The 18,759-nt window shown below is 43.4% G+C and overlaps 1 protein-coding gene across 1 annotated transcript in view; it reads left to right on the forward strand.

The window, feature by feature from the left end:
- The window catches only part of caln2 (calneuron 2), a 54,914-nt gene that overhangs the window by 33,477 nt on the left and 2,678 nt on the right, over positions 1–18,759 (forward strand). The window contains exon 4 of the mRNA XM_065004581.1: positions 16,320–16,470. Coding sequence (XP_064860653.1) covers positions 16,320–16,470 — 151 coding nt within the window. The remainder of the gene's footprint in view (positions 1–16,319; positions 16,471–18,759) is intronic.

An 18,759-nucleotide genomic window follows, 5' to 3' on the forward strand; every position in this document is an offset into this window, starting at 1 on the left:
ACTCTTTAACATCATCCTTAGCTCTGGCATCTTCCCCAATATTTGGAACCAAGGACTGATCACCCCAATCCACAAAAGTGGAGACAAATTTTACCCCAATAACTACCGTGGGATATGCGTCAACAACAACCTTGGGAAATTCCTCTGCATTATCATTAACAGCAGACTCGTATGAAAACAATGTACTGAGCAAATGTTAAATTGGCCTTTTACCAAATTACCATACCACAGACCATGTATTCACCCTGCACACCCTAATTTACAACAACACAAACCAAAACAAAGGCAAAGTCTTCTCATGCTTTGTTGATTTCAAAAAAGCCTTTGACTCAATTTGGCATGAGGGTCTGCTATACAAATTGATGGAAAGTGGTGTTGGGCGTAAAACAAACGACATCATAAAATCCATGTACACAAACAACAAGTGTGCAGTTAAAATAGGCAAAAAACACACAAATTTATTCCCACAGGGCCGTGGGGTGAGACAGGGATGCAGCTTAAGACCCAACCTCTTCAACATATATATCAACGAATTGGCGCGGGCACTAGAAAAGTCTGCAGCACCCGACCTCACCCTACTAGAATCTGAAGTCAAATGTCTACTGTTTGCTGATGATCTGGTGCTTCTGTCACCAACCAAGGAGGGCCTACAGCAGCACCTAGATATTCTGCACAGATTCTGCCAGACCTCGGCCCTGACAGTAAATCTCAGTAAGACCAAAATAATGGTGTTCCAAAAAAGGTCCAGTCGCCAGGACCACAAATGCAAATTCCATCTAGACAACATTGCCCTAGAGCACACAAAAAATTATACATACCTTGGCCTAAACATCAGCGCCACAGGTAACTTTCACAAAGCTGTGAACGATTTGAGAGACCAGGCAAGAAGGGCATTCTATGTCATTAAAAGGAACATAAAATTCAACATACCAATTAGGATCTGGCTAAAAATACTTGAATCAGTTATAGAACCCATTGCCCTTTATGGTTGTGAGGTCTGAGGTCCGCTCACCAACCAAGACTTCACAAAATGGAACAAACACCAAATTGAGACTCTGCATGCAGAATTCTGCAAACATATCCCCAGTGTACAACGTAAAACACCAAACTATGCATGCAGAGCAGAATTAGGTCGATACCCACTAATTATCAAAATCCAGAAAAGAGACGTTAAATTCTACAACCACCTAAAAGGAAGCGATTCCCAAACCTTCCATAACAAAGCCATCACCTACAGAGAGATGAACCTGGAGAAGAGTCTAAGCAAGCTGGTACTGGGACTCTGTTCACAAACACACCCCACAGAGCCCCAGGACAGCAACACAATTAGACCCAAGCAAATCATGAGAAAACAAAAAGATAATTACTTGACACATTGGAAAGAATCAACAAAAAACAGAGCAAACTAGAATGCTATTTGGCCCTAAACAGAGAGTACACATTAGCAGAATACCTGACCACAGTGACTGACCCAAACTTAAGGAAAGCTTTGATTATGTACAGACTCAGTGAGCATAGCCTTGCTATTGAGAAAGGCCGCCGTAGGGCAGACATGGCTCTCAAGAGAAGACAGGCTATGTGCACACTGCCCACAAAATTAGGTGGAAACTGAGCTGCACTTCCTAACCTCCTGCCCAATGTATGACCATATTAGAGACACATACTTCCCTCAGATTACACAGATCCACAAAGAACTTGAAAACAAACACAATTTTGATAAACTCCCATATCTACTGGGTGAAATTCCACGGTGTGCGTCACAGCAGCAAGATTTGTGACCTGTTGCCACGAGAAAAGGGCAACCAGTGAAGAACAAACACCATTGTAAATACAACCCATATGTATGCCTATTTATTTTCCCTTGTGTACCCTTAACCATTTGTACATCGTTGCAACACTGTATATATACGTAATATGACATTTGTAATGTCTTTATTGTTTTGAAACTTCTGTATGTGTAATGTTTACAATTTTTTTTATTGTTTATTTCACTTTTGTATATTATCTAACTCACTTGCTTTGGAAATGTTAACACATGTTTCCCATGCCAATAAAGCCCCTGAGAGAGAGAGAGAGAGAGAGAGAGAGAGAGAGAGAGAGAGAGAGAGAGAGAGAGAGAGAGAGAGAGAGGTGTAAAGGAGGAGAGTGAGCACACCTTGATGGGCTCTAATGAGTCATTATGGATGTTTAACTCGGATAATATCAGCTGGATGGAGATGACAAATGTGTGTGTGACTCACATCTCTGAGTTTGTGCCTAGGTAAATTGCTGTCTCTTCGAAATATCAACTTTGTGCATCATCTCCCTCAGTGCTCAATGTTCCCAGGAATTGGTTTGTTCCTTGAATGCCTGGAGAGACTGAATGGAACCCCAGAGTCCTTCTGATATGGGCGGCAGCGTAGCCTAGTGGTTAGAGTATTGGACTAGTAACCGGAAGGTTGCAAGTTCAAACCCCCGAGCTGACACCCCAGAGTCCTTCTGATATCTGCTGTGTAATCCCTGTCTGGAGAGACTGAAAGGAACCCCAGAGTCCTGTAATCTGCTGTGTAATCCCTGTCTGGAGAGACTGAAAGGAACCCCAGAGTCCTGTAATCTGCTGTGTAATCCCTGTCTGGAGAGACTGAATGGAACTCCAGCGTCCTGTAATCTGCTGTGTAATCCCTGTCTGGAGAGACTGAAAGGAACCCCAGAGTCCTGTAATCTGCTGTGTAATCCCTTTCTGGAGAGACTGAATGGAACCCCAGAGTCCTGATATCTGTTGTGTAATCCCTGTCTGGAGAGACTGAATGGAACCCCAGAGTCCTGATATCTGCTGTGTAATCCCTGTCTGGAGAGACTGAATGGAACCCCAGAGTCCTTCTGATATCTGCTGAGTAATCCCTGTCTGGAGAGACTGAATGGAACCCCAGAGTCCTTCTGATATCTGCTGTGTAATACCTGTCTGGAGAGACTGAATGGAACCCCAGAGTCCTGATATCTGCTGTGTAATCCCTGTCTGGAGAGACTGAATGGAACCCTAGAGTCCTGATATCTGCTGTGTAATCCCTGCCTGGAGAGACTGAATGGAACCCCAGAGTCCTGATATCTGTTGAGTAATCCATGTCTGGAGAGACTGAATGGAACCCCAGAGTCCTGATATCTGCTGTGTAATCCCTGTCTGGAGAGACTGAAAAGAACCCCAGAGTCCTGACATCTGCTGAGTAATCCCTGCCTGGAGAGACTGAATGGAACCCCAGAGTCCTGATATCTGCTGAGTAATCCCTGTCTGGAGAGACTGAATGGAACCCCAGAGTCCTGATATCTGCTGAGTAATCCCTGCCTGGAGAGACTGAATGGAACCCCAGAGTCCTGATATCTGCTGAGTAATCCCTGTCTGGAGAGACTGAATGGAACCCCAGAGTCCTGATATCTGCTGAGTAATCCCTGTCTGGAGAGACTGAATGGAACCCCAGAGTCCTTCTGATATCTGCTGAGTAATCCCTGTCTGGAGAGACTGAATGGAACCCCAGAGTCCTGATATCTGCTGAGTAATCCCTGTCTGGAGAGACTGAATGGAACCCCAGAGTCCTGATATCTGCTGAGTAATCCCTGTCTGGAGAGACTGAATGGAACCCCAGAGTCCTGATATCTGCTGAGTAATCTCTGCCTGGAGAGACTGAATGGAACCCCAGAGTCCTGATATCTGCTGAGTAATCTCTGCCTGGAGTTGCCAGATCTGTTTTGTGAGGTTGCCAGGTTTCTGCTGAGAGTCTGCAAATTAGATTGGAAAATGGAGCACTCCCTCCTCGCCAGCAAAACACACCACCACACCGCAAATTAATAGCTCTGGGATCAGTGTGTGTGTGTGTGTGTGTGTGTGTGTGTGTGTGTGGGGGGTGTGGACCACTGCCCATAGCAGCAACACTGTTGATATTTGCATAATTAACCCCTTCCCCCCCCCCATGATAGAACAAAAAAAGCGGAGAATCTGACGACTGATAAAAATCATGTCCAGAGACAACAGATAGTTGCCTGTATTCACAGAGAGTCTCAGAGTTGGTCCAATATGTCTATAGCATTGTTTTCATTGTGATTTAAAACGCTAAACTGATCCTAGATCAGCACTCCTACTCTAAGATGTGAATATGGGCCCTGGGCTTGTCGATCCGGAAACAAACATGTACCGCTGGGAGAAGTCAGGAAGAGGTAAAAGAAAGCCTGGTGGACACTGAACGCAGCCGTGAGTTATCAGTTGTGAGAGGTTGAAGTAGTCGAGAAGGACAGCGAGTCGAACATCTATCTGGCTGTGATTGATGTGTCTGGACACCCTCAGTCTGTCACTTATTGCTGTTAACACACACACACACATGCTCACACAAACACACGTACACACACACAAATGCATGCACACAAGTACACACAAACAAACACACATGCGCACACTCACACACAAACACACACACACACACACACATATGCTACATCACACAGCAGGGTTGACTGAAGACAACAGGCTCTGACAGGTCTCAGCCACGTCCTCTCTTCCAATCTGTGTGTGTGTGCGTGCGTGTGTTAACACAGGCTTGTCTTGCCTTTGAAATGAGACTGACCAACTGACCGACAGACAGACAGACAGACAGACAGACTGTGTGGTTGAGACATCACAACGTAGAGAGAAAACAGACAATACCATCATCTCTCTGCCCTCAACTGACTGACACTGTCTGTACATTAAAATGTTGTATAAACCCAACATGTAAAGGGTTGGTCCCATGTTTCATGAGCTGAAATAAAATATCCCAGAAATGTTCCAAATGGACAAACAGCTTATTTCTCTCAAATTTTGTGCACAAATTTGTTTACATCCCTGTTAGAGAGCATTTCTCCTTTGCCAAGATAATCCATCCACCTGACAGGTGTGGCATTTCAAGAAGCTGATTAAACAGCATGATACTTACACAGGTGCACCTTGTGCTGGGGACAATGAAAGGCCACTCTAAAATGCCACAGATGTCTCAAGTTTTGAAGGAGCGTGCAATTGGCATGTTGACTGCAGGAATGTCTACAGGAGCTGTTTCCAGATCATTTAATGTTCATTTCTCTACCATAAGCCTCCTCCAGCATTGTAGAGAAATGGGCAGTACGTCCAACTGGCCTCACAAGTGAATGACGTCGTGTGGGCGAGCGGTTTGCTGATGTCAACGTTGTGAACAGAGTGCCCCATGATGGTGGTGGGGTAATGGTATGGGCATGCATAAGCTACAGACAAAGTACACAATTGCCTTTAATCTATGACAATTTGAATGCACAGAGATACCGTGTCAAAATCCTGAGGCCCATTCATCCGATCACCTCATGTTTCAGCATGATAATGCACGGCCCCATTACGGAAGGATCTGTACACAATTCCTGGAACCTGAAAATGTCCCAGTTCTTCCATGGCCTGCACACTCACCATGTCAGCCATTGAGCATGTTTGGGATGCTCTGGATCGATTCACAGTGTGTTCGAGTTCCCACCCATATCCAATAACTTCACACAGCCATTGAAGAGGAGTGGGACAACATTCCACAGGCCACAATCAACAGCCTGACTCAACTCTATGTGAAGGAGATGTGTCTGCATGAGGCAAATGGTTGTCACACCAGATACTGACTGCTTTTCTGATCTACCCCCTAATTTTTTTTTTTTTTAAAGGTATCTGTGACCAACAGATGCATGTCTACATTCCCAGTCATGTGAAATCCATAGATTAGGACCTAATGAATGTATTTCATATTTGTTTGTTCAATACAGATGGCTACATCCTACAGATGGCTACACATCCTACAGATGGCTACATCCTACAGATGGCTACATCCAAGTATTGTTTGATTTGCTTGCCATCTATAGTGGTGATGACAGCAGTCTGACTGTTTACTACAGGAAGCTTTGTGTTTTATTGTAGTTTGAATGAAGTGTTGTGTTGTATTACTGTATTCAACAGTTACTTATAGACTGTGTAGAGTGAGTCTGAATGCTGAGTGTTTTTTTCAGACTGACCCTGCATGACCCTTGACCCCCGGTCACTTATTGATTGGAGATGATTGATTATTGACCTTATCTTCATATCTCATTTAAACCGCTAAATAAGGATGTCTTATCAATCAATCACATGTATTTTATAAAGCCCTTTTTTACATCAGCAGTCTCAAAGTGCTTTACAGAAACGCTGCCTAAAACCCCTCAGAGCAAAGCAATGCAGATGCAGGCTATGAGAGTCTTCTAATATATACAGCATCTTCTACCACTATGACTTGTCCTCATCGACCCTGTGGGTGTGAGGGGGTGGAATCATTCTATCCCCTCCTTGGGATGTTTCTATTCCTTGTATTATTCTAGCGGTGTGTGTGTGTGTGTGTGTGTGTGTGTGTGTGTGTGTGTGTGTGTGTGTGTGTGTGTGTGTGTGTGTGTGTGTGTTTTCACCATACAGAACTGAAAACACAGACACAGAAAACAACTACCCACAACCCATAGTGGGAAAACAGGCTGCCTAAGTATGGTTCTCAATCAGAGACAACGATTGACAGCTGCCTCTGGAACCATACCAGGCCAAACACATAGAACTATAAACACACAGAACAAACATAGAATGCCCACCCCAACCCTGACCAAACTAAATTAGAGACATAAAAAAGGAACTAAGGTCAGGATGTGACACACACAGAGACACACACACACAGAGACACACACACACACACACACACACACACATAGAGACACACACACACACACACAGACACACACACAGACACACACACACACACACACACAGACACACACACACACACACACATATGCTACATCACACAGCAGGGTTGACTGAAGACAACAGGCTCTGACAGGTCTCAGCCACGTCCTCTCTTCCAATCTGTGTGTGTGTGCGTGCGTGTGTTAACACAGGCTTGTCTTGCCTTTGAAATGAGACTGACCAACTGACCGACAGACAGACAGACAGACAGACAGACTGTGTGGTTGAGACATCACAACGTAGAGAGAAAACAGACAATACCATCATCTCTCTGCCCTCAACTGACTGACACTGTCTGTACATTAAAATGTTGTATAAACCCAACATGTAAAGGGTTGGTCCCATGTTTCATGAGCTGAAATAAAATATCCCAGAAATGTTCCAAATGGACAAACAGCTTATTTCTCTCAAATTTTGTGCACAAATTTGTTTACATCCCTGTTAGAGAGCATTTCTCCTTTGCCAAGATAATCCATCCACCTGACAGGTGTGGCATTTCAAGAAGCTGATTAAACAGCATGATACTTACACAGGTGCACCTTGTGCTGGGGACAATGAAAGGCCACTCTAAAATGCCACAGATGTCTCAAGTTTTGAAGGAGCGTGCAATTGGCATGTTGACTGCAGGAATGTCTACAGGAGCTGTTTCCAGATCATTTAATGTTCATTTCTCTACCATAAGCCTCCTCCAGCATTGTAGAGAAATGGGCAGTACGTCCAACTGGCCTCACAAGTGAATGACGTCGTGTGGGCGAGCGGTTTGCTGATGTCAACGTTGTGAACAGAGTGCCCCATGATGGTGGTGGGGTAATGGTATGGGCATGCATAAGCTACAGACAAAGTACACAATTGCCTTTAATCTATGACAATTTGAATGCACAGAGATACCGTGTCAAAATCCTGAGGCCCATTCATCCGCCGCCATCACCTCATGTTTCAGCATGATAATGCACGGCCCCATTACGGAAGGATCTGTACACAATTCCTGGAACCTGAAAATGTCCCAGTTCTTCCATGGCCTGCACACTCACCATGTCAGCCATTGAGCATGTTTGGGATGCTCTGGATCGACGTGTACGACAGTGTGTTCGAGTTCCCACCCATATCCAATAACTTCACACAGCCATTGAAGAGGAGTGGGACAACATTCCACAGGCCACAATCAACAGCCTGACTCAACTCTATGTGAAGGAGATGTGTCGCGCTGCATGAGGCAAATGGTTGTCACACCAGATACTGACTGCTTTTCTGATCTACCCCCCTAATTTTTTTTTTTAAAGGTATCTGTGACCAACAGATGCATGTCTACATTCCCAGTCATGTGAAATCCATAGATTAGGACCTAATGAATGTATTTCATATTTGTTTGTTCAATACAGATGGCTACATCCTACAGATGGCTACACATCCTACAGATGGCTACATCCTACAGATGGCTACATCCAAGTATTGTTTGATTTGCTTGCCATCTATAGTGGTGATGACAGCAGTCTGACTGTTTACTACAGGAAGCTTTGTGTTTTATTGTAGTTTGAATGAAGTGTTGTGTTGTATTACTGTATTCAACAGTTACTTATAGACTGTGTAGAGTGAGTCTGAATGCTGAGTGTTTTTTTCAGACTGACCCTGCATGACCCTTGACCCCCGACGTCACTTATTGATTGGAGATGATTGATTATTGACCTTATCTTCATATCTCATTTAAACCGCTAAATAAGGATGTCTTATCAATCAATCACATGTATTTTATAAAGCCCTTTTTTACATCAGCAGTCTCAAAGTGCTTTACAGAAACGCTGCCTAAAACCCCTCAGAGCAAAGCAATGCAGATGCAGGCTATGAGAGTCTTCTAATATATACAGCATCTTCTACCACTATGACTTGTCCTCATCGACCCTGTGGGTGTGAGGGGGTGGAATCATTCTATCCCCTCCTTGGGATGTTTCTATTCCTTGTATTATTCTAGCGGTGTGTGTGTGTGTGTGTGTGTGTGTGTGTGTGTGTGTGTGTGTGTGTGTGTGTGTGTGTGTGTGTGTGTGTGTGTGTGTGTGTGTGTGTGTGTGTGTGTGTGTGTGTGTGTTTCACCATACAGAACTGAAAACACAGACACAGAAAACAACTACCCACAACCCATAGTGGGAAAACAGGCTGCCTAAGTATGGTTCTCAATCAGAGACAACGATTGACAGCTGCCTCTGGAACCATACCAGGCCAAACACATAGAACTATAAACACACAGAACAAACATAGAATGCCCACCCCAACCCTGACCAAACTAAATTAGAGACATAAAAAAGGAACTAAGGTCAGGATGTGACACACACAGAGACACACACACACAGAGACACACACACACACACACACACACACACATAGAGACACACACACACACACACAGACACACACACACACACACACACACACACACACACACAGACACACACACACACACACACACATACAGACACACACACCACCACGCTACAACTGTAAATCAGACCAAATGAGACAAACTTTTAGAATCCTAAATGTCTATGTTTGATGAGATCGAACTGTCTGTTATTCCAGGACACTCTGTAATGTCGTCTCCATTCTGCTATAATACCACTGGCAGGACACTCGGTAATGTCTCCATTCTGCTATAATACCACTGGCAGGACACTCGGTAATGTCTCCATTCTGCTATAATACCACTGGCAGGACACTCCGTAATGTCTCCATTCTGCTATAATACCACTGGCAGGACACTCGGTAATGTCTCCATTCTGCTATAATACCACTGCCAGGACACTCGGTAATGTCTCCATTCTGCTATAATACCACTGGCAGGACACTCCGTAATGTCTCCATTCTGCTATAATACCACTGGCAGGACACTCGGTAATGTCTCCATTCTGCTATAATACCACTGCCAGGACACTCGGTAATGTCTCCATTCTGCTATAATACCACTGCCAGGACACTCGGTAATGTCTCCATTCTACTATAATACCACTGGCAGGACACTCCGTAATGTCTCCATTCTGCTATAATACCACTGGCAGGACACTCGGTAATGTCTCCATTCTGCTATAATACCACTGCCAGGACACTCCGTAATGTCTCCATTCTGCTATAATACCACTGTCAGGACACTCGGTAATGTCTCCATTCTGCTATAATACCACTGGCAGGACACTCCGTAATGTCTCCATTCTGCTATAATACCACTGGCAGGACACTCGGTAATGTCTCCATTCTGCTATAATACCACTGCCAGGACACTCCGTAATGTCTCCATTCTGCTATAATACCACTGCCAGGACACTCGGTAATGTCTCCATTCTGCTATAATACCACTGGCAGGACACTCCGTAATGTCTCCATTCTGCTATAATACCACTGGCAGGACACTCCGTAATGTCTCCATTCTGCTATAATACCACTGGCAGGACACTCCGTAATGTCTCCATTCTGCTATAATACCACTGGCAGGACACTCCGTAATGTCTCCATTCTGCTATAATACCACTGGCAGGACACTCGGTAATGTCTCCATTCTGCTATAATACCACTGGCAGGACACTCCGTAATGTCTCCATTCTGCTATAATACCACTGGCAGGACACTCCGTAATGTCTCCATTCTGCTATAATACCACTGGCAGGACACTCTGTAATGTCTCCATTCTGCTATAATACCACTGGCAGGACACTCCGTAATGTCTCCATTCTGCTATAATACCACTGGCAGGACACTCTGTAATGTCGTCTCCATTCTGCTATAATACCACTGGCAGGACACTCGGTAATGTCTCCATTCTGCTATAATACCACTGGCAGGACACTCCGTAATGTCTCCATTCTGCTATAATACCACTGGCAGGACACTCCGTAATGTCTCCATTCTGCTATAATACCACTGGCAGGACACTCGGTAATGTCTCCATTCTGCTATAATACCACTGCCAGGACACTCGGTAATGTCTCCATTCTGCTATAATACCACTGGCAGGACACTCCGTAATGTCTCCATTCTGCTATAATACCACTGGCAGGACACTCCATAATGTCTCCATTCTGCTATAATACCACTGCCAGGACACTCCGTAATGTCTCCATTCTGCTATAATACCACTGCCAGGACACTCGGTAATGTCTCCATTCTACTATAATACCACTGGCAGGACACTCCGTAATGTCTCCATTCTGCTATAATACCACTGGCAGGACACTCGGTAATGTCTCCATTCTGCTATAATACCACTGCCAGGACACTCCGTAATGTCTCCATTCTGCTATAATACCACTGTCAGAACACTCGGTAATGTCTCCATTCTGCTATAATACCACTGGCAGGACACTCCGTAATGTCTCCATTCTGCTATAATACCACTGGCAGGACACTCGGTAATGTCTCCATTCTGCTATAATACCACTGCCAGGACACTCCGTAATGTCTCCATTCTGCTATAATACCACTGCCAGGACACTCGGTAATGTCTCCATTCTGCTATAATACCACTGGCAGGACACTCCGTAATGTCTCCATTCTGCTATAATACCACTGGCAGGACACTCCGTAATGTCTCCATTCTGCTATAATACCACTGGCAGGACACTCCGTAATGTCTCCATTCTGCTATAATACCACTGGCAGGACACTCCGTAATGTCTCCATTCTGCTATAATACCACTGGCAGGACACTCGGTAATGTCTCCATTCTGCTATAATACCACTGGCAGGACACTCCGTAATGTCTCCATTCTGCTATAATACCACTGGCAGGACACTCCGTAATGTCTCCATTCTGCTATAATACCACTGGCAGGACACTCCGTAATGTCTCCATTTCAACATAAAATACACTACTTTTGCCCATTGAGTGAATAGGGTGCAATTTCGAACACAGCCTGTGTGAGACAGACAGGATATTAGATAGAGTGATAATAGAAGAGAGACAGACAGGATAGATTGATAACAGCAGAGAGACAGACAGGATAGAGTGATAACAGCAGAGAGACAGACAGGATATTGGATAACAGCAGAGAAACAGACAGGATAGAGTGATAACAGCAGAGAGACAGACAGGATATTTGATAGAGTGATAACAAGAGAGACAGACAGGATATTTGATAGAGTGATAACAGCAGAGAGACAAACAGGATAGAGTGATAACAGCAGAGAGACAGACAGGATATTTGATAGAGTGATAACAGCAGAGAGACAGACAGGATAGAGTGATAACAGCAGAGAGACAGACAGGATAGAGTGATAACAGCAGAGAGACAGACAGGATATAGTGATAACAGCAGAGAGACAGACAGGATAGAGTGATAACAGCAGAGAGACAGACAGGATATAGTGATAACAGCAGAGAGACAGACAGGATAGAGTGATAACAGCAGAGAGACAGACGGGATAGAGTGATAACAGCAGAGAGACAGACAGGATAGAGTGATAACATCAGAGAGACAGACAGGATATTGGATAACAGCAGAGAGACAGACAGGATAGAGTGATAACAGCAGAGAGACAGACAGGATATTTGATAGAGTGATAACAGCAGAGAGACAGACAGGATATTTGATAGAGTGATAACAGCAGAGCGACAGACAGGATAGAGTGATAACAGCAGAGAGACAGACGGGATAGAGTGATAACATCAGAGAGACAGACAGGATAGAGTGATAACAGCAGAGAGACAGACGGGATTGAGTGATAACCTCAGAGAGACAGACGGGATAGAGTGATAACAGCAGAGAGACAGACGGGATAGAGTGATAACAGCAGAGAGACAGACAGGATAGAGTGATAACAGCAGAGAGACAGATGGGATAGAGTGATAACAGCAGAGAGACAGACGGGATAGAGTGATAGCAGCAGAGAGACAGACGGGATAGAGTGATAACATCAGAGAGACAGACAGGATAGAGTGATAACAGCAGAGAGACAGACGAGATAGAGTGATAACAGCAGAGAGACAGACAGGATAGAGTGATAACAGCAGAGAGACAGACGGGATAGAGTGATAACAGCAGAGAGACAGACAGGATAGAGTGATAACAGCAGAGAGACAGACGGGATAGAGTGATAACAGCAGAGAGACAGATGGGATAGAGTGATAACAGCAGAGAGACAGACGGGATAGAGTGATAACAGCAGAGAGACAGATGGGATAGAGTGATAACAGCAGAGAGACAGACAGGATAGAGTGATAACAGCAGAGAGACAAACAGGATAGAGTTATAACAGCAGAGAGACAGACAGGATAGAGTGATAACATCAGAGAGACAGACAGGATAGAGTGATAACATCAGAGAGACAGACAGGATAGAGTGATAACATCAGAGAGACAGACAGGATAGAATGATAACAGCAGAGAGACAGACAGGATAGAGTGATAACAGCAGAGAGACAGACAGGATAGAGTGATAACAGCAGAAAGACAGACAGGATAGAGTGATAACAGCAGAGAGACAGACAGGATAGAGTGATAACATCAGCGAGACAGACAGGATAGAGTGATTACATCAGAGAGACAGACAGGATAGAGTGATAACAGCAGAGAGACAGACAGGATAGAGTGATAACAGCAGAGAGACAGACAGGATAGAGTGATAACAGCAGAGAGACAGACAGGATAGAGTGATAACAGCAGAGAGACAGACAGGATAGAGTGATAACATCAGCGAGACAGACAGGATAGAGTGATTACATCAGAGAGACAGACAGCATAGAGTGATTACATCAGAGAGACAGACAGCATAGAGTGATAACATCAGATAGACAGACAGGATAGAGTGATAACATCAGAGAGACAGACAGGATAGAGTGATAACATCAGAGAGACAGACAGGATGGAGTGATAACATCAGAGAGACAGACAGGATAGAGTGATAACAGCAGAGAGACAGACAGGATAGAGTGATAACAGCAGAGAGACAGACAGGATAGAGTGATAACATCAGAGAGATAGACAGGATAGAGTGATAACATCAGAGAGACAGATAGGATAGAGTGATAACAGCAGAGAGACAGACAGGATAGAGTGATAACAGCAGAGAGACAGACAGGATAGAGTGATAACAGCAGAGAGACAGACAGGATAGAGTGATAACATCAGAGAGACAGACAGGATAGAGTGATAACATCAGAGAGACAGATAGGATAGAGTGATAACATCAGAGAGACAGACAGGATAGAGTGATAACATCAGAGGGACAGACATGATAGAGTGATAACATCAGAGAGACAGACAGGATAGAGTGATAACAGCAGAGAGACAGACAGGATAGAGTGATAACAGCAGAGAGACAGACAGGATAGAGTGATAACAGCAGAGAGACAGACAGGATAGAGTGATAACATCAGAGAGACAGACAGGATAGAGTGATAACATCAGAGAGACAGACAGGATAGAGTGATAACAGCAGAGAGACAGACAGGATAGAATGTTGACAGACAGGATAGAGTGATAACAGCAGAGAGACAGACAGGATAGAGTGATAACAGCAGAGAGACAGACAGGATAGAGTGATAACAGCAGAGAGACAGACAGGATAGAGTGATAACAGCAGAGAGACAGACAGGATAGAGTGATAACAGCAGAGAGACAGACAGGATAGAGTGATAACAGCAGAGAGACAGACAGGATAGAGTGATAACAGCAGAGAGACAGACATGATAGAGTGATAACAGCAGAGAGACAGACAGGATATAGTGATAACAGCAGAGAGACAGACAGGATAGAGTGATAACAGCAGAGAGACAGACAGGATAGAGTGATAACAGCAGAGAGACAGACAGGATAGAGTGATAACAGCAGAGAGACAGACAGGATAGAGTGAAAACAGCAGAGAGACAGACAGGATAGAGTGATAACAGCAGAGAGACAGACAGGATAGAGTGATAACAGCAGAGAGACAGACAGGATAGAGTGATAACAGCAGAGAGACAGACAGGATAGAGTGATAACCTGCTACTCTCCTCTCATTCACTCCACAGGTGTACCTGTTACTCTCCTCTCATTCACTCCACAGGTGTACCTGCTACTCTCCTCTCATTCACTCCACAGGTGTACCTGCTACTCTCCTCTCATTCACTCCACAGGTGTACCTGCTACTCTCCTCTCATTCACTCCACAGGTGTACCTGCTACTCTCCTCTCATTCACTCCACAGGTGTACCTGCTACTCTCCTCTCATTCAGTCCACAGGTGCACCTGCTACTCTCCTCTCATTCACTCCACAGGTGTACCTGGTACTCTCCTCTCATTCACTCCACAGGTGTACCTGCTACTCTCCTCTCATTCACTCCACAGGTGTACCTGGTACTCTCCTCTCATTCACTCCACAGGTGTACCTGCTACTCGCCTCTCATTCACTCCACAGGTGTACCTGCTACTCTCCTCTCATTCACTCCACAGGTGTACCTGCTACTCTCCTCTCATTCACTCCACAGGTGTACCTGCTACTCTCCTCTCATTCACTACACAGGCGTACCTGGTACTCTCCTCTCATTCACTCCACAGGTGTACCTGGTACTCTCCTCTCATTCACTCCACAGGTGTACCTGCTACTCTCCTCTCATTCACTCCACAGGTGTACCTGCTACTCTCCTCTCATTCACTCCACAGGTGTACCTGCTACTCTCCTCTCATTCACTCCACAGGTGTACCTGCTACTCTCCTCTCATTCACTCCACAGGTATACCTGTTACTCTCCTCTCATTCACTCCACAGGTGTACCTGTTACTCTCCTCTCATTCACTCCACACGTGTACCTGCTACTCTCCTCTCATTCACTCCACATGTATACCTGTTACTCTCCTCTCATTCACTCCACAGGTGTACCTGCTACTCTCCTCTCATTCACTCCACAGGTGTACCTGCTACTCTCCTCTCATTCACTCCACAGGTATACCTGTTACTCTCCTCTCATTCACTCCACAGGTATACCTGTTACTCTCCTCTCATTCACTCCACAGGTATACCTGCTACTCAGGTAATTCTGTCCACAGTGGCAGGGGAACAAAAGAGTTCTCCCTCCCTCCCTCCTCTCTCTTTCTCGCTCTCTTACTCCCTCTTTGTTTTTCCCTTTTTCTCTCTTACTCCCTCTTTGTTTTTCCCTTTTTCTCTCTTTCTCTCTCTTTTTTCTCTCTCGCTCACTCCATCCCTTTCTTTTTCTCTCTCTCCTACTCCCTGTCTTTCTTTCTATCTCTCTCCTTTTTTCCCTCTCCCGTATTAGGAAGGGAGGGAGGTAGGGTGGGAGGGAGGGCGGGTAGGTGGGAGGGGCAGATGCAGAGTAGAACACTCCAAAAAGTAAAATGAATTATACATTTAGAAATGAAAACCTCAGAGACCTCAGACTGACTTTTGATTGGAATGAGACTTGCTCCGCTCAGAGCGTCATAAATCACTTTCACACACACGCCCGCACACTAACACACACACACACACAAATACACACACACATATACACAAACACACACACACACACAAAAATGAGAAGGGGAAAAAATGATATGATTTGACCTTGGTGTGTATCTGTGTGTGTGTCCTGCCCCTGCAGTTTGACATCCAGCAGATGTCCCTGGACGAGCTGAAGCAGGTTCTGTTTCACGCATTCCGAGACCACCTGACGATGAAGGACATCGAGAACATCATCATCAACGAAGAGGAGAGCCTCAACGAGACAGGGAACTGCCCCGAGTACGAGGGAGGTGAGAGAGGGAGTTGGGGGGGTGGGGGTGACAGAGAGCAGGGTAGAGAGAGACACACAGAGAGAGATAATACTAAAAGAGAGAGATGGTAGAGAAAGAAATGGAGAGAGAAGAGAGAGAGAGACAAAGAGTTTAGTATTTAGTATTTTATTGGGATCCCTGATTAGCCGCTACTCTTCCTGGGGTCCAAACAGGAAACAAAACAACAAATCAAATACATAATATAATATACATAATACTACATAATATACATAATATACATAATACTACATAATATAAATAACATACATAATATACATAATTCTACATAATCCTACATAATATAAATAACATACATAATATACATAATTCTACATAATCCTACATAATATAAATAACATACATAATATACATAATACTACATAATCCTACATAATATAAATAATATACATAATATGCATAATACTACATAATATAAATAATATACATAATATACATAATACTACATAATATAAATAACATACATAATATACATAATACTACATAATCCTACATAATATAAATAATATACATAACACAACATTATACTACATAATATAAATAACATACATTATATGCATAATACTACATAATCCTACATAATATACCCAATTTACATAACACAACATAATATACGTAATATACATAACACTACATAAAATACATAATATACATAATACTACATAATCCTACATAATATACATAATTTACATAACACAACATAATATACATAACACTACATAAAATACATAATATACATAATACTACATAATTCTACATAATATACATAATACTACATAATATAAATAATATACATAATATAGATAATACTACATAATATAAATAACATACATAATACTACATAATCCAACATATTATACATAATCCTACATAATATACATAACACAACATAGTATACGTAATATACATAACACTACATAATATACATAATACTACATAATATGCATAATACTACATAATATAAATAACATACATAATATACATAATACTACATAATATAAATAACATACATAATACTACATAATATAAATAACATACATAATACTACATAATATAAATAACATACATAATACTACATAATCCTACATAATATACGTAATATACATAACACTACATAATATACATAATCTCCTGCCTCTGCCTCTGCCTCTGCCTCACGTCTCAGAAACAGGTGATGGCTCCTGCCCGATGACCCGTTCCGGATCACACAAGCTAAAGATTCGTTCAAGGCCTCTTACCTACATGATACAATAACACAGTGCAAATTACAATGCAAGATATATTAAAATGTTTGTGTCTGTTCACAATCCCTGTTGTGTTGTAAGGTGTTCTTTATCTGTTTTTTTATCTGGATGTATTGCTTTCTTGAGTTACCTGGGGTGGCAGAGAGTTCCATGTAGTCATGGCTCTGTTTGTTTCTCAGCCTCTTTTCTGGACCTGGGGACTGTGAAGAGACCTCTGATTACATGTCTTGTGTTGAACAGATCAGTGTCCAAACTGTGTGTCAACTGTTTGAACAGACAGTTCTGTACCTTCAACACATCAATACCTCGCACAAAGACCAATGGCGATACAGTCAATCTCTCCTCAACTTTGAGCCAGGAGAGATTGACATGCATGTTAATGTTTACGAAGTTGCTGACATTCGCCCTCCGTGTACATCTAAGTGCAATACGTGCTGCTCTGTTCAGGACCAACTGACACACAGACTTTATTCAAGGTCAATGGAAGGTCATTAGTAAAAACAGAAAACAATAATGGCCCTAGCCAGCTGACTTGCGGTACACCACACTCACCAAATTTGCATTAGTTAAGCTTCCATTAAAGAAAACCCTCTGTGTTCTATTAGATAGGTAACTCTCAGAGAGAAAGAAGAGGAAGTGAGGAGAGTGAGAGATGATGAAGGAAGGAAGGAGAGAAAGACTGCTAGTCTGCCACTGCCAGACAAAGTTTGAGGAAAACAATTGAGACAGAGACAGAGACAGAAACAGAGACAGAGAGAGAGCCTAGCAGTTAAGAGTGTAGGGCCAGTAACCGAAAGGTTGCTGGTTCGAATCCCTGATCCAACTAGGTAAGAAATCTGCCGATGTGCCCTTGAACAAGAAATGTAACTGTAGTTCGTCTTGTCACTCTGGATAGGATAAATGGTTGAAATGTAAATGTAGAGAGCGAGATGAAGGGATTCCAGTAAATGAGCGAAGGAAAGAAAAGGAGGGTCTGGGAGAGAAGATAATGGAAGAGAAACAGGAG

The sequence above is a fragment of the Oncorhynchus nerka genome, linkage group LG19 (genome assembly GCF_034236695.1).
Source record: "Oncorhynchus nerka isolate Pitt River linkage group LG19, Oner_Uvic_2.0, whole genome shotgun sequence".
NCBI classification, from domain to species: domain Eukaryota; kingdom Metazoa; phylum Chordata; class Actinopteri; order Salmoniformes; family Salmonidae; genus Oncorhynchus; species Oncorhynchus nerka.